Source organism: Ananas comosus, linkage group 25 (genome assembly GCF_001540865.1).
Source record: "Ananas comosus cultivar F153 linkage group 25, ASM154086v1, whole genome shotgun sequence".
NCBI classification, from domain to species: Eukaryota; Viridiplantae; Streptophyta; class Magnoliopsida; order Poales; family Bromeliaceae; genus Ananas; species Ananas comosus.
The window spans coordinates 2,868,044-2,889,096 of NC_033645.1; the positions used below are offsets into that span (position 1 = coordinate 2,868,044).

The window sequence follows — 21,053 nt, forward strand, 5'->3', positions numbered from 1 at the left end:
CGATGCGTGCGAGTCGTGACAGGGGCGACGAAGAGCTCCGCGCATGGCGAGATCGCCCCCGCGCCGCTCCCATTCGTAAACCCTAACCCTAAATCCGCCGAGGTTCGTTCCTTTCCTCCCTCATCCCTCTCTGTCGCCCCCGCTTCCAGCTCCCGATCTTTGATCCCTCGCTCGCGCATTGTAGGTTTTCGGGGAATTTTTGGCGAATTATTGGGTAAGGAGTAGGGTCTCGGTCGTGGGTGGAGGGTCTCGGTGGCGTTGGATTGTGGGAGGTGGGGTTTGGACATGGCGGAGGCGGCGAAGCTGTTGTACATTGTGGTGGTGGAGGAGGAGGAGGAGGAGGAGGAGGAGATGGTGGTGGTGGTGGTGGCGGCGACACAAAGAGGAGGGCTTCGTTCCGATACACTCGCTCCGTGCTCCAGAGCACGCTCCAGTTCATGGGATGCAAGCCTCGCCACGCCTTCAAGGTTCGTTTTCCCCGATCCTTCTGACTTTGTTTTTGTTTTTGTATAAAAGTCTCAAATTTTTATTATGATCTTCGCGCTAATTCTTCTTTTGAGGGAAAGAGGTGGGTATAGATTCTGTAGGAGCTTTTTTATTTCCTTTTATTTGATGAATTCTGTGCCCCTAGTTGATGAAAATTGAGATGGTAAAATGTTTCATGGCATTGTATTGTATTTTTAATATGACTCATAAATTGAAGCACTACGTAGCTCGATGTTGTTCGTTACTTTCTCTGTTGTTTGAGAGGATTGCAGTGTCATAACTTGACAAAAAAAATTAATTTTAGTGTTGAGTTCATAAAATAGGAAATATTATCTTTGTGTACTTCTGTTTCTCTAATATTGTTTGTTTTTTATGCTATTATTTTGCCAGATTAGCCAAAGGGTGTTTGAGGTTATGAGATTTGAGCACAATGCTAATGAATCGCCTCTTAATACATCACAATCAGACGTATTTAGCAGTATAAGTTGTAAAGAAAACTATTCTAAGCAGAGTGGTAGCTTGGGTCGTGGAGAAGCCAGCAACGACGCAATCGGAGAGAACGTAGAGGCAAGTAGTGTGCTACTGTTTGAATTGTATAAACGACGTACGACTGTTGTTACCACAAGGTCAAACTTCTTAAATGTCGTTTGTGATGCTCTGTCCTTGTATAAGTATGTTGGTCCAAATCAGAGAGCTGACTTGCTTCTGTCCTGCAGGTATTGCCATTTTCTGTTTGTTGAAAGCATGCTTGTCTAATTTAATGTCTGTCATGAGAGAAAGTTGATTCACTATGATATGTTTTTTCTTCTTCTTTTTTAATATTATAATAATAATAGTTTGTTATCATGGTCACCTTTTACTTAGTTCTTCTAATATTTTTAAATTTTCAACTCTTATTTAGAAGGCACCTTTTGTGAATTGTATATCTAAAAAAAAGACATGTTTTAGATTTGTTATCTGTTTATTCTGAGATTTTCATGTATTTTAATTGGGAAAATTACTTGTCAATCTCAAGATCAAAGTTTCCTATTTGTGCATCGAAAGTTCTTGAATTGATGTCGTTTAGGGAAACCTGCTGCTTCTTCCTAACCTCCTCTAATTAACGACAGTAAACCAAGCGCGAAAGCTAATAGAGCTATACAGGAGTTGCTTCACTTTAGATTCCTTGGAGAGTGGCAGCGTTGAATGAAGCTGCAATTAAAATTGCTGTTCTGTTTCTATGTGATGATCTCCCTTTAATTTGGGTTTTTAAATACAGCCTATTAATGCTTCGGATAGTATCTGAGGACAGTATATTCTTGTTACCCTTGTTCGCTTGCTCGAAGATCAAGTACAACTTTTGGTCATTGTAATAAATACTAGTTGCACAGAATGATATGCTTATTTTAACTGAGAAATTAAATGGTGCTTTTATTATGTAAAACACAAATTATAGGAAGATGATGCACTTCTGTGAGAGTAAGAAAATCTTACTATATTTGCTTACTGCTATTTGTATGTTATTTGTATGTCAATTCCAGGCAATCCTTTATGCTTCCCTCACTCTTCTGTTTGGAACTGGGTTTGCATACCACTTGAACTTAAAATTTGAGATGAATGCCTATTTGCAATTTTTTATGAAAACACACGCATTTAGGATATTTCAGCTGATGCTCTGTTACTGAAAAAAAAAAACTAAAGTGTCTGAAGTATCTTCTGTTTTTTTGGTGGGAAATGTCTAAAATATCTTTTGAGGAAGTTATTCCAACATGCTCATTGTACATGTAACTATCACACTTTCATGTTGTTCTCACTAGTAGTACATACGTAAAGCCCTGACCTGCTACTAGTTTTGTTTTCCATTGTAATCTTGATTTATTTATTTATTTTCCTTTTCCTCTAGAATTCGAGAAAGGAAGGAGTCGGTAACAATTCTTCTGTGCGGTACAAGTGGGTGTGGCAAGTCAACTCTTTCTTCTTTGCTGGTACTTGATTCATATCTTCTCCTCCTTTATATTAATGGAATGTTCTAGGAATTAGTATGTATTTATTCTCCTCTCCTCATTTATTTACCGTGGATTATCTGAGAAAATTTCATTTTGTTGTTCCTCCCCAAAGCGAATATCTGTCTTCAGTAAGTAACCTGTTTTTACAGCAAAATATGCCTTATGTAGTCGGCTCTATAAATAGGAATTCAAAGCTTCACTACTGTTGCAACAGAATTAAAATGTATTATCCATTGGCAAGGAGCTTGTCCATGCATCAGAAATACTTTGCTGTTCCAATATAGGAAAATCTTTTAAAAATTTTGTAAATTTTGTTCTTGTCAAATAATTCTTGATCTAAGTAGTGCCATGACGCAAGTAATTCAAACAAAGAAAAGCTATCTCATGTGATATGTGTGGCAATATCTAGTTGAAAAATGGTATTCTTTTCTTCAACTGTTAGACATTAATAATAGTTAGTAAAAGAAAAAAAAAACTATCGAAAATGATACTTGTGAAAATAAAGCAGTGTAGTTCCTGTTGTCTCCATTTCATCTGGCTAACATATTTGCAAAATGGATCTCAAATGGTATAGTTTTGAAAATTTCCTGCCATGCACAAAATGTGATAAAATTCAATCCTTAGGCTATTATCTACATGTGAAAATCTGTTCCACCATAGGGCTATACCTGCTTACTTGTAACCTTTTTTTTCACAGGGTGGGAGATTAGGCATCACAACTGTGATTTCAACTGATTCAGTACGCCACATGATGAGGGGCTTTGCAGACGAGGAACAGAGTTCCCTCCTATGGGCTTCCACATACCATGCAGGAGAATGCCTTGATCCTGTAGAAGTTGCCAAAGCAAAGGCTAAACGTAAAGCAAAGAAACTTGCTAACTTTTTGAAGTCAATTACAAAAGAAGGGATAGATGGGGCCTCCAATGAGAAATTTTGTGGCAGATCGCCAGATCTAGTTAGTGGAACTGAGTTGATCGGAAAAAAGCAAATGGCTATCGATGGATTTAAAGCGCAAAGCGAAATGGTGATTGACAGCCTTGATCGACTAATTACTGCTTGGGAAGATCGAAAAGAATCTGCTATTGTTGAGGGCGTTCATCTAAGCCTCAATTTCGTGGTGAGTACTCGTATTTAAGAATGTCGCTTTATGGTGCTCTTCTTCTTATGACTTAAATGTATTTCTCGTACGATTTTATGAATTGTTTGAAATTGTCGTGTGCTATTAATTTTTTTTCCTTTTTCTCATTGCTTTTCCTTTTGTGAAATAATTGATCAACCTTTTGGATCTGTTAGATGCGGCTAATGAAGAAGCATCCCTCGATTATTCCTTTCATGATATACATTACAAATGAGGGCAAACACATGGAGCGATTTGCAGTTCGGGCGAAATACATGACTCTGGACCCAGCAAAGAATAAGTACGTAAAATATATCCGCAACATCCGAGCCATCCAGGAGTACCTCTGCAAGCGAGCTGATAAACATCTCGTGCCTAAAATAAACAACACAAACGTCGACCGGAGTGTGGCAGCTATACACGCCACAGTCTTTAGCTGCCTGCGCAGGCGAGGTGCAGGAGAGCAGCTCTACGACTTGGCTACAAATACTGTACCTTTAATAGATGAAGAGTACAGACACCAATGTGCGGCTAACTGCCTGAGTTCCAAGGGCATGTTTCAACTGATCCAGCGAAAGGGGTCCTCAAGGAATCTGATGGCTCTCCTTAATACAGATGGATCGGTTGCCAAGGCATGGCCTGTTGAGTCTGTCGATAATAATGGGAGGCCTATTTCTGGTAGCGGAGGTGACAAGTCCGTCGGCTATCCAATGTATGGCCCGTTACAGATTGGGAAGGCGGAGCCAATTAATATCCAATTTGGTCATTTTGGCATCAGTGCATGGCCTAGTGATGCAGGCGGTACTAGCCATGCTGGAAGCTTTGATGACTCAAGGCTTGATGGTACCGATACCGGCAGTAGGCATTTTTCTTCCTGCTGCAGCTCTCCAAAGATGTCCGATGGACCTGCTAAAGAGGTAATGCCTTTCATTGCTCAGTTTTTTTTTTTTGTTTTTGGTTTTGTTTTGTTTTCCTCCATGGCTTCAGAACAGAGCTGAATGGAGGAAATCGGACCTTTATTTTCTCAGTGGTCTCAATACAAAGAATGAATCTGTTTCTTTGCCAACTCAAAAGGAACACGACAAACCAAGCAAAGAGCTTACGAACCCAGCTTCATGGAGCAATTAGTTTGACTGCACATTCGCACCTTTCTCTATTCAGTGTGACAAAACCATTTTGCGTACTGATTTAAATAGTTGCCTAAAAGCCTTTAGCTCTAAACTATGTTGAACAACTAAGTTGTTGAGAAGATTGAGCAAATACAAGTTGGTGAAAGATACATATTATTGGAGGGTTCTCCGTTTCAGCTACCTGATAGTCTCATTAAATTATGAGTTGAAGTATTCCTGACTGTTACATCCAGCTTAAAGAGGATTTATCAGTATCTGGCAGCGAGGAAGAAGGTGACGTTGTTCCTGATGCAGATAGCGATGATGATGATGATATAAGCGATGAAGGCAGCAAGGACATCCATGAAGATGTAAGAAGTAGTTTTCTTGTAACTGCAGATTCGTTTCGGACCTTTCGGTGACAAAAAGCTTGTTTTTGATCTTTATCGAAAAATCTCATATCACTTGTACAGCTAAAGAAGATTTTTTTTTTTTTTTTTCACTTTGTTTTGGTTTATTCTTGCAGATGGGGGGCTCTGTTGACGAGAACTCAACCGAATCTGATGACGAATACGAAGACCTGGCCGTGCGAGACTGCATAGAGAACGGTTACTGGTCCGAGTATGAATACGGCGGTTACTCAACAAGCCTAACAAAATCACATGACCAGGATAAGCTCTTGGGCACAAGTGGAGATATCTCGACCGACAAGTACCAACACAACCTGGACCGGTTTCTGAAGATGAGTGCGCACGCAGCTTGTAGTGAGAGAAGCGACGATCCCAGAATGAAAAGGCGTTCTTTGAGCGACTCCCTGCGGTTCCAGGGCCATGAACAGAGTGCTCCAGGTCTCGGCGAGTCCGCATCGTTGTACAGGGTATCTGCCCTTCCAGTAGCTCCTTAAAAGAGTTTCTCTGTTTTCCCTTTGTTTCCCTTTTTCCGGGCTGTTGTATTATACCTTGTCTAACTCTGAAGAGGCTGAGATCACATAGGAGGATGCTTACTATATTCTCTCTTCTTTCGGTGTTTCAGTCGGAAATTTTGAAATATAGCTGGTAACATTAGGCAGCAGCGGAAAGAAAAGAGAGGGTGCGGTCCCACTGAAACGTTCTGTTTTTGCGGCCATTGGGTGGGGTATCTATTCGGCATATTCAAAATTTTAGAAGATCCTGGGAATAAGAGTCTCTCTCTCTTGATGTGCTCCATGGTGGTGAGGTGTGGGCAACTCGGCTCGCCGTGCGCGGCGGCGGCTCAGATTCGCGCACATAAATTCTTCCCTTGTTCGGAGACAAAAGTAAGATGCAACAGTGCACACAAAACAGGTTTACCAAACTCACAGGCGTCCAGAGTGATCAATCAGGCATGCATCTAGAGGAATAATTTTCTAATCCTACTCAGTTTTAAAAAAAGAATCTTCTAAGAGACGCAGGTACCGCCGAAACAAACTGAATATCCTGCACTCTGTAAACATAAACATGACATTTAACCATTATCTCCCATCTTTACAGGATTTCATGAACAACAACTTGTACACGGAAAACAAAAGCCAAACATATTTATGTTCAGTGCCTCGGCTTTCCGGCGCTTGTAAGAACCTAAATACTGTTTCTAATTTTCTTCGATGTCGCCTCGGCTATAACTTGAATACAGGTGAAATATACATCAAGGAGAAACAAACAAAATTCTTATTTAGTGAGGCCTATCTTTATTTACATAAGGCCAAGCAAAGCTAAACTTCCCCATTTATGCTAAAAGCAAATACTAGAGAGCTGGTACGGCTAGCCTCATTATCTGTACAAATGTTATCGTCTCATCGAAGCCCTGCTGTCTCATGAAGAATGCGATCCGAGTGCAATGCGCCTTTCTGCAAATTAAAGGATAAGACTCGGTACAAACAATCACAAGTCTTCTCTGAAATGCAATCAATCAAAATAAGTTAGTTTTTTTCCTTACCTCCGGCAGTAATGAGCTTCTCCACACGAGCCACGATGTGTTTTCCATATGTATACCTTTTTAGGGCATTCAAGTGCACCTTGATGCGTGAAAGTATCAGCTCGCGATTATGGTCATCACAGGTCTCAAGGACCTTTTGGACGACATAGTTACCAAATTGATCTTTCATCATCACCTATAATCCAAATTTGTTGATCAGGAGCGCAATTAAGGATTTGATAAGGAAAGAAAATAGAATATGGATAACTAGCCAGAACATTCGACATCTGTAATATCAGAAAACATACACTGAAATACAGCATCTGAGACATCATATCCAACAAATGGAATCAAGTCATAGTCAAAGTAGAATTCTGAGTATTGCATTATGTTTTGTCTTAATGAGTTATAAATACAGCTATTGAAAAGAAGAGTAAAATTAACATGATTTGGGGCATAATGAGTTGTCTATCCAAAACATGAGGTCCGCGTTCCGTAGCCTTGGTGGCGTTACCTTTTTTTACCAAGTACAATTATAGAGTACTCCAAAGAAAAGTAAATAACATACCTGCAATGGTTCATTTTCATCAGTTGAACCAAGCATTTCATTGATTAGGAGCTGGCGTTCCTCGGGAGTACCATAAGTCAAGCACTTCTCGACAACATTGGAAGCAAATTTCTGTTGGCTCATCTTCACTATCTGTCCAGCAAGCTTGCTAATAATAGCAGACCGTTCTTCCGGCTTACCTTGTTGCAGGACATGCTAATAATATCAAGCAGACAAGTTCATCAGGTCAATAAACAACTAAACGTTGTTTGAAATCACTAATTCAGATGGCAACAGGAGAAAGGGGAAAAAAAAAAGTAGTAGAAACGCCAAATGATTATTATTATATCTATATCGAGTCATATCTGCATCGTTAGTTTAGAATCAATGATTGTATTATACATTGACTCATTGATACTTGTTATTTTCTCGGGCTAAAAGAAAATAATAGGAATAGAGAGAAATTTGATGAAGAAAACCTACTTGAATAACATAATTTCCATATTGGTCTTGTGCCAAAGTGCAAACAGATTGCATGATCTCATCCATCATAATGCTCTGAGTCTTTGGATTGTCACAGTGCTCCAGAACCCTCTGGAAGCATTAATTGTTCAGACCGGTGAAAAGATAGGAACGTAATTGATCAGTAATAATAAAAGGAAAAGCACCTGCATAATGGAAGGAGAGAATAACAAGGAAATGTCGCACCTGAATGACTCGACAACCATATGGATGGGTGGAAAGTGCCACAACATGGCCATAAAATGCTGATATTATAAACTGGATTCTTTCTTGAGGGACACACTCGATGCACTTCTGGATCACATGATTGCCGTTCTGATCACGGACACATTTCATGATTGATCCATCGAGCTCTAACACCATTTGAGTCTTCTGGTCTATATCAACAACTTCCAAAGCCTGCAAAAGAAGTCTACTTAGACCTTACACCAAATAGTAGGCTTGAAACATTATTACCATGAAATAGTCTTTATGAACAATACAACAAATGCAAAAAAAGGAAATACTGACAAAAAGACTTGAATAACCATGTAAAATATACCATATGAAGTATCATATAATAGCAGTTACAGAAAGTAACTGTTCATAGAACAATTCACGCAGCTGTAAATGAAAATACATGAGCAAGCACAAGATCAAAAGCACAGGAAAACAACGGAAGTTTGAAAAATTCACTTTACCATTTAAGATAACAAAAAAAACATGATTGGCGTTAATACTATTAACAGACCTTCTGAATCACTCTACAGCCATACATCTGAAGACTAAGCTGCATAACATGGCCTGTAAGTTCACTTGCCAATTGCTTTCTCTGAGTTTCTGTACCATGCTCAAAGAACTGCCCAGTTCAAATAATGAATTAAATCAGACTTCTCCAAAAGTGAAAAATAAAGGTCTTAGTAGATAAGCAATAAAAAGATATCTACCTTCTGTATGACATAATTTCCAAAAACATCAGTCATCAAAGCACGAGCTTTTGGAAGTATCTCAGGAAAGATTTTGTTTTTCTCATCAACTGTTGCAGTTTCAAGCTTCTGCTGTATAAAGCGACTACCATACTGATCCGCACTACACAAAGTGGAAAAGTAAAATAAATTCAACATCTGTAGAGTATAATTGAATATTGTGAGGACAGTGTACGTTTTGTATGCAGGTAGGTACACCACTAAGAAAAGGTAAAATGTATACTTAGCCCCTGTACCAAATATTCCTATTCCAACCCCTGGGTGTTTAAAAGATCTGACACAATAGGTGACCTTTACCCACAAAATGACCTTTTTCAATCATATCTGAATTAATGTTTTTTTTTTATAAAACCAGAAAGGGATACAACGGTCATCTTAAAACAAAAGTTAGATTCTTTTGGCAGCCAGAAATAAAATTGCAACTTAAGAGAATGTTCGGGAAATAAAGTGGTTGAGTGAGAAGTTCAGTGGCGAAGTTGCAATACTGGGACTAGGATGATAGATACATTTTACCCTATAAGGAGGGAGCAAAAACAGTACCTAAACTCAACTACATGATCAACAATATCTTGCAGTTCAAAAGATCTGGTCTTATTATTCTTGAATTCTTCCAATAAAGATGATGCATAACCTTCTTCCATAAAGCCATTTTCAGGGCTTCGCGATCCTATGGATCCACCGGCACCTCTGGTCATGGAAGAGACGCGCATAAGCCGCTCGCTTGCTTGCCGGACTGGGCTCCCAGAACCCAATGAGGGAAGAAAAGAACTAGATGCTTGGTTAGTTGGATAAGCCATTCCAACACCTAAAGCATGGTTACTCCCATAGAAGGCATGATTTAAACCCACAGATTTGTTCAGGAAGGGCATGCCATACTGTAACTTCTGTTGTGCGAGTAATGCCCCAAGATAAGCTTTTTGGTAATCAGGGAGATCCATATGTGAGGAGCCAATATAATTCCTCCCCAAAGAAGGATCCATGCTTGCAGCAGTCGAATTTAATATAGAATCAGGAGTCGTTTGCAAATATTGAGCATATAGAGGGTCCACCATTGGGACCTGAAAACCAGATCCCATCTGGTTTCCAGATAAATTAAGATATTGTCCTTCTAGCCCACCTTTCAAGTTCAAATAACAGCATATTAGAGAGAGAGATAGAGAGAGAGAGAAAGAGAGAGAGAGAGAGAGAGAGAGAGAGAGAGAGAGAGAGAGAACCTGCATTAAGCTGATTGCTCAATAATGGTGATCCATAATCACCAGAATAAGCCTTTGAATTGCGTCGGGAGAAGCCAATATTTATGTTATCAGCATTTTGTCCCTGAGAACTATTAGAACCTGCTGAATTCACCGAGCCCATAGAAGCTCCTTCTTTATAAACATTAACATACGCGGACTGTGCAGCAAAGTTGACTTTGCCATTAGAAGTTAACTTAGGTAAATTAGTTAAATTACCATTATTCTTGGAAAATTCATTGTAGGTAACGGTTTTTTGTCTATCACTAGGCACATTGAATATCATATCGGGTTGATCAGAAAACTCATGATGAAGTTGGCTCTGCGCTTGACTTTCTCTATCTTCGATCCTATTCTCTGCTAAGCCTAAGTTAGATATAGCTGATATGGCAGCTGTTATGTCGGCAGAATTAGAAATAATCGAAGAAGCACCACCACCCTCATTTGGCACTACAGGAGCCTTTTTCTCGCTATCAGTAATTCTAACCCCCACAGGAGGAAGGCAGGGGCTCGGCGACCTACGGATCAATAGAGGATCCGGGGTCGTACTCCTAGAAAGAGAAGAGCCTAAAGCCGACGCATAGGAGTGAGAAATTGATGAACCAAGGCTCTTAACTCTAGCAAGACTAGAGGAGCTCGCCCCCGACTGCAAGACATTTAAGGCATCTGAACCGCTATGGAGTTGTCCCATTGGCAAATCAGAAACTCTTATAGGATTGGGACTCTCGAAGGCACTGCGACTAGCAGGGCGAGAAAGCTGGCTAGATAAAGAAAAATGCCCAAGTTCTTCCTGCAAGAAAACTTACTTCACGTGAGAACGTGATATAGGAACAAGTAAGCTCCCGAGTATTCATTATTGACAACTAGAAAGCAAAGTAAAAGTTCCAAAGAAAACAAAAAACTAAGAATATTGAGAGCATAAATTTTGAAAACCAGGAGGAAAGCGGAGTTCAATAAGCGGAAGAATGTATGGATAACAGTTAAAATTGGGTTAAACTTGGTGTACTGCCTGACATCAGAAAGGAAAATTAATCGGCCCAACAATTCAAGAACTAATTAAATTGTCCCTTTGATGCCCACATTACAACTCCCCTTGGCCTCCTTCTCCTTTTCCCTCTTCCCCATACTTGATTACTGCTCTTTTTCTGAAATCACTTTCTTTGTTCTGTTCTACTGCTCTCTCCTAACACCTCCTCCTCGTTTTCCTATTGCTTTCAAAGCAAAAAAGCTTAACCACTTTTGCACCCTTTAGATTTGAGTAATGTATCATTTTTTTAGAATCATCTTAGCAGAAATACACATCAACAAAAATGATGGGAAGGCTGCAATAACCTCCATTTAGTGCAGCCACAAGAGTAGCCCATCTGCTAATGTTATATAATTAACTGGTAAATTTATAACCTAGGCCAATTTAACAGATCAGTGAATACGGACTTAAATAGTGCTCACTAATCATCATATGCTAGAAGATACGAAGAGTTAAATTAAGGATTAAGAATTGGCAAATACATCAAACGTTAAAGGAATTAGCTTCTAGCTGTAATATGATATACAGAGACCCGCTTACGTGCAAAAGAAAATAATAAATAAACAACCTAGAACTAGTTCATGTAATTTCTACTAGAGAAACAACATATTGATTGCCCATCACTGGAACCAAACACAGCGACACAAATTCATGCATTTGCTGTATTAGAATGAAAATTAGAGGAGGAAACAGATGATATTTAGTGACCTGCAATGCATCTGCGAAACTTCTCCTCCTCGATCCGAGCCCAACATCAGGCAAACCAACAAGCCCATCAGAGCCCTTTTCGAGCCAATCAGCTGGCTGCCGCAGCTGCTGCTGCTGCTGCTGCCGCCGAGAGAGATTCTTGAACGCCCCTCTATCCGTCTCGGTCATCTCCCTCTCGCCATCGCGCAAGGGCAACCCAGGCTGCAACGAGAAGAGAGAGCTGCTGCTACTCCCATCGGCGCTCCCCATCTCCATCATCTTCTTCCGATCGCCGGTACCCCCCAGGGCATGAAACCGCTGCGCGGCACGCCAATCCTCCTTCGACACCCTCGGAGGCGGCAGCCGCGGATTCACATGCTCGTTCGAGTAATAATAGGACAAGTAGGCCGGGTGCGATCGCATCTCCTCCTCAGAGAGCACGTCGGAAACATCGGGGCCACTGAAATCCTGGGTTTCGGCGAATCCGGGGTGCCCGAACAAGCTCCCAAACGCGGTTCTCGATCCCTCGACAGTTGGAGGAGCGCTTCCACTCCGGTAGATATTGAGCTCATCTCGATCGAGATCAAAGGCGGCGGCGGCGGCGGCGGCGGCGGTGGAGGTGGCTCCCCTACCTGGGTTCTGGTCCCGGAGCAGGGCTTCGAGATCCCTCTCTAAGTCCTCAAAATTCGCATTCCTTACAGTCGCAGGCGCCATCTACACCAATCCAACCTACACAACCACCATCAAAACCCTAATTTTACCAAATCAGACACCAAAATCGCAGCAAAATTTTTTTAAAAAAAGGTCCCAAAATCATCAGAAAAAACACCAAAACAAAGGGGTGGGGGAACGAAAAACGAATAACTGGATTAGAGAGACACAAAGCTCTCACCTTTACGGGCTTCCTCCCATTCAAATCGCGCGACAACAGCTACAAGGCGAGACCTTTCCGATCAGAAACCGACTATACAGGCGATTCCGAGCTGATACGTGGATCAAATCAAATCGATCGATNAAAAAAAAAAAAAAAAAAAAAAAAAGAAACCCTCACAAATCGAAACCTATTCCCCTCGCGATCAGGACAGAAGCACAGGACTTAGGGTTTCTGAGAGACCCAAAACAAGGTGGGGAGAAATTCAAAAAAAAAATAAAAAAAAATAAAAGAAAAACGGCTGGGGATGGGAACGAAGAAAGGCGATGGCGGAGAAGAGAGAGAGAGAGAGAGAGAGAGAGAGAGAGAGAGAAGGGGAGGGGGAGGAAACGGCCCCTCGACGAGCCACGGTAATGTAAAGGGGACGCCTCTCATCCGTCCGATGGGATTTGTACGGCCAGGGATCCTCGGTGGCGTTACGCTCGCGTCGCGGATGCGGTACGTACGCCCCGTCTCCGTATCGGCCTACCATTGCCTACACCTGGTGTATAATTGCACTTCTATGCACCTATGTAAGTAGAGATACATGTTTAGTTAGATATGTATCAAAATATAAGCACAAAGTATGGCTACTATACTTTCATTAGTAAAGAGGTTTTCAAATTTATAAATTATTTTCAATAATTCAACTTTTGAATCAATAATCTATATTTAACTATAATTTGAAGTTAAATTTTATAATTTTTTGAATTTATATAAAGTTTGTTAAATGGTATAAAATGAACCGTTAAAATCTAACGATCTTCTAAATATAGATGATAGAATTTTAAGTCTAAGAACGAAATTATTAATTTTGATCCATATAGTAAATAAAATATTGTATTAAGAATTTAGCCGATTCTAATTTTTCTACACCATTAACTCGCAAGCACACGAAATCGGTCTCTAAAAACGTTAATTTTTAGGCCCTTTTTAGATACTGTAAATTATATTTAATAATATATATTGTTTATTCAAAAGCTTTATCATTGAAAACAGTCTATGAGTACGAAGGTTGCGATACTTATAATAATAGTATAAAAGCGGGACTCCAAAATGCAAATTTATTACAAACTTTTTATTGGTATATTATATAGTCGAGAGTTTTGCATTTCTAACGGCGACCAATTTGGACGTGGGTTAAATTGCTGCATTTACAAATATTTGTAAACTAAACATATGTTTAAATATATTTATATAATGCAAAGAACCAAACAACCACTAATATTAAGTGATCAATAATATCTATACGTTACCGACCGTCCCTAGAGCAAGTGGCAAAATACTTGGTGGTTGGTACCCAGACCCAAGTTCGAATCCTAGTTGATTCATATTTCCAGCTAAGTTTATTTCTAAATAAAATAAACGAAGCAGGTAACGTGCTATCTATCTCTCTCAAAAAAAAAAAAAAATCTATACGTTCAAAGATCATATATTTGAAAAAAAAAAAATTTTATAAATTGAATATCTAAGAATTAGATAATTCTAATAATCAAAATTTAACAAGGGACTAGTATTTAATTAATTAGATTTTAATTTTGAACCCTTTGTTATTGAGTTTTAAGAATTGTGGTGTTCTATTACATACAAGGGAACACCGGGTCTACGCAATATGGACTCTTAGTATCTCGGTTGGGTATTATACGCGGTGCCACGTGAGTCCGATAAAATCCGGAGCGAGGATAGTTCCGGAAGAGGAATCTCGACCGTTTGTTTAGAAGGAGGTGCGATCGGATCGGCCGTCCGTTTGGTGGGGCTCGCTGATTGGCTGGTCAAGTTTGGCCAAAGCTAGGGTTTCGCCTAAACTAAATTAAATATTTATTTATTCGAGTTAAGTAGCTGGTGGGCCAACACGCTTAGGGGTGTCAACTTTAACCGAACATAAGCGAACTGTGCCGGCTCATGTTCTGCTTGTTTTATAAACGAGATGATCACGCGCTGGCACGTTAAAGTATAAAGCTGAAAGATTCAGCTTGTATTCGATTTATTCTAACTGCCTCACCAATAACAAGTTAAAATATTAGAATATATATATATATAAGATTCAAAATCGTATTCGTTTACTAAACGTACGATTCAATCTTGAGCTCATTTTGACCGAACACGAGCCGGCTCGTGAATAGCGAGCTGCATTGCCACCCCTAAATACTCTGGCACGTTTTGGAAATAAAAATCAGGAGAAATTATTATTGCATCAACTGTGGTTTATACTTTATACAACAGGAATAAAATAAAATAAAAAATAAAAAAAATCAAACACGAGGCCTTAATCGCTGTCTCACTTTTGTAGTATAGTTCATTATTTCATCGAATGAAATGGAAAGTGTGCTACTTTTTTTTTAAAAAAAATAAGTAGTTGAAAATTTAGTTGGTTTGTTAGAAGGTGGCATATATTTTTAGTTAACAAACGCGCTCCTAAAATAGATTGATGCAACAGCAGAAAAAAAGAATTAGCAGGTAATAAATATGATATATCACATATAAAATTGATCTGTACGTTTAAAAACTGCAATTGTTCATAATCCTTTCCTAGTATAAGTATAACAAATAAAAAATAGGTACCTTATTAATAAGTTTACAAAAGCAATTATGAACCGGGTCCATGAAGAATCGAGCTCGGTCGGAATCAGCCGCATGGATCGATTGGTCAGAAAAATCTGGTGACGGTCAAAGCTGAATATGACACGTCCATTTGCGACATCTACTACTTTTGTTATTCGATCGAGGGATTAGACCCGCAGGCTCCGAATCTTGGGTTCGGGCTCGGCCCGGATCTAGCTAGCGTAAGAGATTAGGTGCAATAGAAGATTCTAGAGACCTCAAATCAAGTCCAGTATAGATGTAGTTACGAAACGGGAATAACAAATCGTAGTTGTGGTATACACGTGTGGGCCTAAATTAAGAATCTACATCAACATAACTATTACAATTACAAGTTACTATTAAATAAGAAAACCAAGTATGGCATAATGTGGCATGCCCTACTAGTTTCGTCATCAAATTTTTAACAGGACAACTCACACCAATCCATCTTAGGCTATACCCAGAAAAAGACAAAAAAGGAAATAGAAAAACAAAGATTGATGTTTAACAAACATTAATCAAACTGTCTAATTGTATTCCTGTAAAATTAGATCCAATTTCTAAGTAGCTTTAGGAGTATTGATAATTTAAATGTGCAATATAAGTAAATGTAGCCCCAGAAAGAAAGTGATTAGTCCCCCCAACACAAAAGAATATGTTACACTTCAGAAGCTTCTACTTTCCAACCAAGAACCACAATTGATCATCAACACACTCTGTAGAATAAAAATGCACAAGAAAAAGAAAAGTGGGTTGTGCGGACTTTACACAAAAGAATGACGGTAATGGCGCAAAAGACCGACTGCGAGTGAAACTTCGGTACCAACACTCGGTACCATATTCAAACGTTGCAAAGTTGCCCTGGTGATGTTTCAACACTGCTGCATAGTTAGTATGTACTCTTTCCCATTCAAGATAAAGGGTGTGTTTTGCGCACTTCAGATGTTAGCCATGAATTTGTCAATGCATTAAAACATGGACTATTGATCAATCATTCGAGATCGGGAATTGAGTGCCATCTCTCAAATGGCCCACTGCTATTGGACAAAGCCACATCAACATGTTTGGTCCCAGGATCTGTTCATATTGACGAAATTATGCGATATGATGGACTATCATGTATGCAAAGAGTTAAGCTTAAATACAATCAGAAGGATTTAGATGCATGCTATTGCTTGATTAAAATTAAGTTTACAGCAAATCTATTGAGGATCCATGCTGCTAAACATGATTTAGACAAAAAATCTATCTATGAACTAAAGCTAACAGTATTCTAACGTCCCTTTTCCATTCATCAACTGAAGGCGCAAGTCAAGGGTGCCAATTGAAAAAGCTTCTTCAATATGGTTCAGAGCTCGTCAATTAAAATTGGACCCATTACCATTGATGTAGACAGTAGGAAATATTTTCTTGACAAAATCTAACTACCCTTGACTATTTTTAATTGTTAAGCAAACAAACACCTAATCTCTCCCATTAAAATAGTTAAGTTTGTGATGTTTAATCTTAAAAAAGGGCTGCAAAAATTACGACTTTTTAGTTTCCACCTAAATCAAATAAACTAAATCAATTTTTATGGCATGGATCTTCCAAATATAATTGTTCAGAAGGATTTTCATTAGGAAGAACTAGGAACTGAAGCTTGTGCACGCTAGCTCAATAATATGTGAATAGTCAATCAAGAAAACTGGATACATGAACCAATGCAATGACAATTGATAGAGAGGGTCTTACCAATACGAGATTGTTGTATACACCAAGATCAAAACTATGGCGATAATTCTGACCACTTTTCTTCGCAAGCCATTTTTCTCTCACTGCCTCTCGATACTGATGTGTGAGACAGTTGGTAAAGAAATATAATAAGAAATAAATATATAGTCAGGCCACAATATTCAGAGAGCCGGATTATAGACATACCTCTATGGTTGTCAAGTTATGGGTTAAGAGGTATAGGTGCCAACAAAGCAGAGAGCTGGTAGTCACACTTAGGAAAACCATGATGCAACCAGACAAAACCTGAAATGAAATGTTTGCCCTTAATGATAATAATAATAACAATAATAATAATAATAATAATGATCATTTCACACACACGTGTAGCGCAAAGGAGAAACAACTGTTTCATTGAGCAGAATAGAGAGAAATAGTTATTCAAATGCAAATTCCAGAATTCCTTTTTTGGCCATATCATTCTAGTTGATTGCTGCAATCATAATCACTTACATAGAAGAGCTTCATGGAAAATCCAGAAAAATCATGATCCCTCTGAATTATGTCGCACATAAATATCACCTGAAATGGAGAAAACTTGAATTACATAAGAGTACAATCTCAATATTAGGATATTGGTGTTGCAATATAAAGTGATGTACCAACCGTAGAATATATTGATGATATGGCTGCATATAGAACAAAAATGATGAAGGGCTTATAATTCGCATATCCCACACAATTACTGATCCACACGCAATGATGATCCTGCCACCAACACACAAACATTATCACATAAATCCAGAAGATGAAATTTTTAATAAAAGTAAAGGAGTTTACAGTAAAAACATTTCACCTACCATTTTTAGCACACACCTTTTGCAGACCCGGCAGTGGTGTGACCGAGGAGGCTTATACAAACAGCACTTATCACAGAATCTGGACTTCTCACCCTGTTGAAAACCATCCATGCTTTAGAATATATAAATTTTCATTTCAAATGAGTTTAATAATGCCTAGAGCTCGATGACACTATCATTTTTATTTTAAAAAAAGGCATTTAAAAAATAGGTGACTAGACACATCTAGAGAAATTAAAAGATTCAAAGTTGAAGCAATTCTAACTCGGAATAGCAACCTTGAAGGGTATAAGTTAGTTTGCTTTTAACTAAACATCCAATGTTCCAATAAGAAAGGTGGTAGATTGGTCAACAACAAACTTTGCAAAACCTATACACGAGGCGGATGAATGGATCAGGCAGCAAAAAAAATGCAGTTAAACTACTACTAAATACTAATCAAAATATAATTTTATGCTCCGCTAAGCACAATAAGTTCCCAGGGTGCAACTATTCAGAAGGAATAGAAACTATGAGGGCAACTGGTATGGTAGGCTAATTCTGCTGCCTCAAAAAATATTGGCGTCAAAGACATATGCAATTCTCAGTAGCATTCTTTCTGGATATACACCAATGTATCATTTCATGCTTACCGGAAGATTAAGCACTTTAGCATTTTTGAGAAATCACCAGAGCATAAAAAGCCCAAAAAATAAATAGTCAAACATCGTTGGAGTCTTAGAGTCCACACATAGTCCTCGGAAAGTAGTGGCTCAATAAAGAAATGCCATTAAGCATTAAGCAATAAGATCCAGCAGCTGAATCTGCAGGCATTTCAAACTTGTGATCCCTCCTTACAGTTTCCTAGCTCCAAATCACAAATCGCAGTTTCAATTGGCGGCGTAATTAATGGTTTAAGCACTTCGATTATACCTAACAACTAATTACCCAGCCACACAGTAAAGGAAGGATTTTTACCTTTAGAAATCATCAAAGCTACTCAAAATTCAGCAACAATCGCATTTCGATTACGCTAACGAACAATCAATTCCACTCCATAAGCAACAATCGAAACCAATCGAACCTACTATACGACCTTTTGGGGATCTTCGGTTTCGGGGGCAAACGAAGAGGGGACGCCCCCGGGGTCGGTGCACGTGGCGACGAAGAAGGAGACGAAGCACATGGACGCTAACCAGGTGAAGACGATGGCGTTGAGCGAGCCGGGGGAGGTTTTGAGCCCTAGCCACTCCTCCAAGAAGACGAACACCGTGGCGTAGTAATCGAACGCCATGAGCGCGAGCACGGCGAGGACGGGGAGGGAGAGGAACCCCGCCTTCTTCTTCCCCATCTCCGGCGATCGTCGGAGATCTCGGAGGAGAAGGGTAGGGTTCGGGGTCGAGATCGATTAGGGTGTTGGTAGCTGATCGAAGATTCCGTGAGGTCTCTTCCATTTTTAATTTATTTAGTTGTTTATATTTTTGTTGTCCGTTTTTTGGAAGTAAATCAAATAGAATTTCGCACGTGTGCATGATTTTTTTATTTTTCTTTTTCTTACGAATACAAACTAAAAAATACCTAAACTTATAAACAGTTACATAATCAACCTAATCATCACGGGCTCGGTTCACTTGGCACAAAAAGCTTGAATAAGGCCTACTGGGCCTGGCTTTTTGAATGGGCTATGTTTAAACCTTTACAAAATAGCCTGGACTGGGCCGGAGTGTGTCGGGCCGATCTTCAAAACTTGGGCTTTAACTGAAACTTAGGCCTGTTTAGGCTTAGACACAAACCAAGCCCAACCCGACCCAACAGTTGTATATATGTGCATGTGCTTGCATGTGTACACGTACGTACACATATGTTCATGCACACGTACTACCTATAGTGCATAAAATCCTATTATAGCTAACTTTTATATACTCTCTCCACTTATTTACATAATATTTCCGGACTATATTCTTTAAAATAATTTCAGGTTATAGGTTGACTCAAATCCGAATAGATTGTTTTGTGTCAGGCTCAGTCCTACAGTAGCCTAATTCGAGTCCGATCCACCTCTACGTATATGCCTATAAAAACAGTGCAATATTATGTGTTTTTGAATGTGTGATATGAATCAGAAAATGAGAAATGCTAGCTTTGCTAAACTCGGAACGCGATCATGGCGCAGGGCCCTTAATATGATGGAGTTTTGCTAAACTCGGAACGCGATCATGGCGCGGGGCCCTTAACATGATGGTTCCCGTGATTCAAAGTACCTGTTCGATGCCCTGAGCTGCACAAAATTTTCATTTTTTTTCTCTCCTTAGAAAGATTGTGATAGCAGAGAGTACGTACTACTACTACCTGGGAGATATATATACATCTGCTCACAGCCAAAGTGACATCACACATTGCTTGGCACTCAAACAAACCAACAAATACGATGCCCCCACACAAACAAGCTGTAAATTTTCACCACGAGAAATTAAAATAAAAGAAAAATTATTTGTATATATTATTGCATAATATATATAAATAAAGTGATGTGAATATTTTCAGGTTATTAGTGGGCCACCACATGCCCTTGTCGTGGGCTACAACCTAGTACTATTATTTAACTTTTTCTCCTCACACAGAATAATGCGCTCACACGTTACTTCACGAGATGTGTACATGTTATCTAACTTTTTGGTGCATGGTGATGGTGCCCTCCATAAGATTCTACATAAAATCTATGGAGCAAGTTTATCAGCTCTTGGTGTGGACCAATCGCTACTATATCGACACGATCATTTCTTATTTATTTTGATCTGTGACATTAATTTGTTTAACTAGCTAGCTAGTTTGGTGAATTTAGTTACAGAACCTTACAATATACATATTAGATATGCTTGGTTAGTTATTATTAATTATTACCTAATTATTAAGTTTTACTTGGAGACACCGTAAGTGGATTGGTTGTAGCAAGTTAATTATTTCAGAAATTGCTAGCTAATAGTTACATTTAAGATTATGCACGACTTATCTTTTTAATGTCATAACACAATTTTCCGCATGATCTACCTTGTAAGTTGAATGGTGATTCTTAACTTAAAACCTCATGCTCTTGTATTATGTTAGATAAATTAGATTGAAACGGCCATTTTTTTAAAAAAATGTGAGCTGCAAAAAAATTTTATTATGTTAATTCAATAGTACAATCACTTGTGGTTCGATTTCCACGATCTTTCGGTGATGAATGTGAAGAAAAGACATGCTTAGAGAGACGACAAAGACTTCACGAGGGGCGGTGGATGTTTATTAGCCCCAGTGGCCCATGAGATCGAGAAATAAATAATTCTCCAACCTAGCGTCCTTTGCTTGTTGTATATTCGTTCATTATAATTTAGTTAACATGCAGCACATATCTCTGAG

General features: G+C 39.0%; 3 protein-coding genes across 4 annotated transcripts; 1 reads left to right on the forward strand and 2 right to left on the reverse strand.

Moving 5' to 3' along the window:
* On the forward strand, positions 374-6,101 carry LOC109729010 (P-loop NTPase domain-containing protein LPA1-like). The gene is made up of 8 exons (XM_020259614.1): positions 374-467; positions 877-1,202; positions 2,369-2,450; positions 3,169-3,588; positions 3,765-4,505; positions 4,952-5,068; positions 5,224-5,574; positions 5,730-6,101. The coding sequence occupies exons 1-8, from the start codon at positions 438-440 to the stop codon at positions 5,754-5,756; spliced, it is 2,094 nt and encodes a 697-aa protein (XP_020115203.1). The 5' UTR covers positions 374-437; the 3' UTR covers positions 5,757-6,101.
* Positions 6,150-12,842, reverse strand: LOC109729009 (pumilio homolog 1-like). Of its 2 annotated transcripts, none has more exons than XM_020259612.1 (11): positions 12,502-12,842; positions 11,631-12,338; positions 9,878-10,685; positions 9,204-9,780; positions 8,625-8,766; positions 8,429-8,536; positions 7,885-8,097; positions 7,660-7,770; positions 7,198-7,392; positions 6,651-6,825; positions 6,150-6,561 (listed from the first exon to the last, which is right to left on the reverse strand). In XM_020259612.1, the coding sequence occupies exons 2-11, from the start codon at positions 12,321-12,323 to the stop codon at positions 6,527-6,529; spliced, it is 3,057 nt and encodes a 1,018-aa protein (XP_020115201.1). In that variant the 5' UTR covers positions 12,324-12,338; positions 12,502-12,842; the 3' UTR covers positions 6,150-6,526. The 2 variants fall into 2 exon arrangements, with proteins under 2 accessions (XP_020115201.1, XP_020115202.1); XM_020259613.1 differs by having other exon boundaries at positions 11,631-12,360.
* Positions 15,606-19,159, reverse strand: LOC109703683 (probable protein S-acyltransferase 15). The gene is made up of 7 exons (XM_020224397.1): positions 18,751-19,159; positions 17,676-17,768; positions 17,482-17,583; positions 17,329-17,397; positions 17,023-17,121; positions 16,837-16,932; positions 15,606-16,179 (listed from the first exon to the last, which is right to left on the reverse strand). The coding sequence occupies exons 1-7, from the start codon at positions 19,003-19,005 to the stop codon at positions 16,090-16,092; spliced, it is 804 nt and encodes a 267-aa protein (XP_020079986.1). The 5' UTR covers positions 19,006-19,159; the 3' UTR covers positions 15,606-16,089.

What these genes read in the sequence shown, in the direction of transcription:
- LOC109729010 (XM_020259614.1), top strand. Translation starts at nt 438, where the DNA reads ATGGGATGCAAGCCTCGCCACGCCTTCAAG. An exon ending in CAACTCTTTCTTCTTTGCTG is followed by an intron (nt 2,451 to 3,168) that starts GTACTTGATTCA and finishes TTTTTTTCACAG; the next exon opens with GGTGGGAGATTAGGCATCAC. An exon ending in CCGATGGACCTGCTAAAGAG is followed by an intron (nt 4,506 to 4,951) that starts GTAATGCCTTTC and finishes TGTTACATCCAG; the next exon opens with CTTAAAGAGGATTTATCAGT.
- LOC109729009 (XM_020259612.1), bottom strand. Translation starts at nt 12,323, where the DNA reads ATGGCGCCTGCGACTGTAAGGAATGCGAATTTTGAGGACTTAGAGAGG. An exon ending in GAAATTATGTCATACAGAAG is followed by an intron (nt 8,537 to 8,624) that starts GTAGATATCTTT and finishes TGAACTGGGCAG; the next exon opens with TTCTTTGAGCATGGTACAGA. An exon ending in ATGGTTGTCGAGTCATTCAG is followed by an intron (nt 7,771 to 7,884) that starts GTGCGACATTTC and finishes TAATGCTTCCAG; the next exon opens with AGGGTTCTGGAGCACTGTGA.
- LOC109703683 (XM_020224397.1), bottom strand. Translation starts at nt 19,005, where the DNA reads ATGGGGAAGAAGAAGGCGGGGTTCCTCTCCCTCCCCGTCCTCGCCGTG. An exon ending in ATAACTTGACAACCATAGAG is followed by an intron (nt 16,933 to 17,022) that starts GTATGTCTATAA and finishes CTCACACATCAG; the next exon opens with TATCGAGAGGCAGTGAGAGA. An exon ending in TATACAACAATCTCGTATTG is followed by an intron (nt 16,180 to 16,836) that starts GTAAGACCCTCT and finishes CAATATGAACAG; the next exon opens with ATCCTGGGACCAAACATGTT.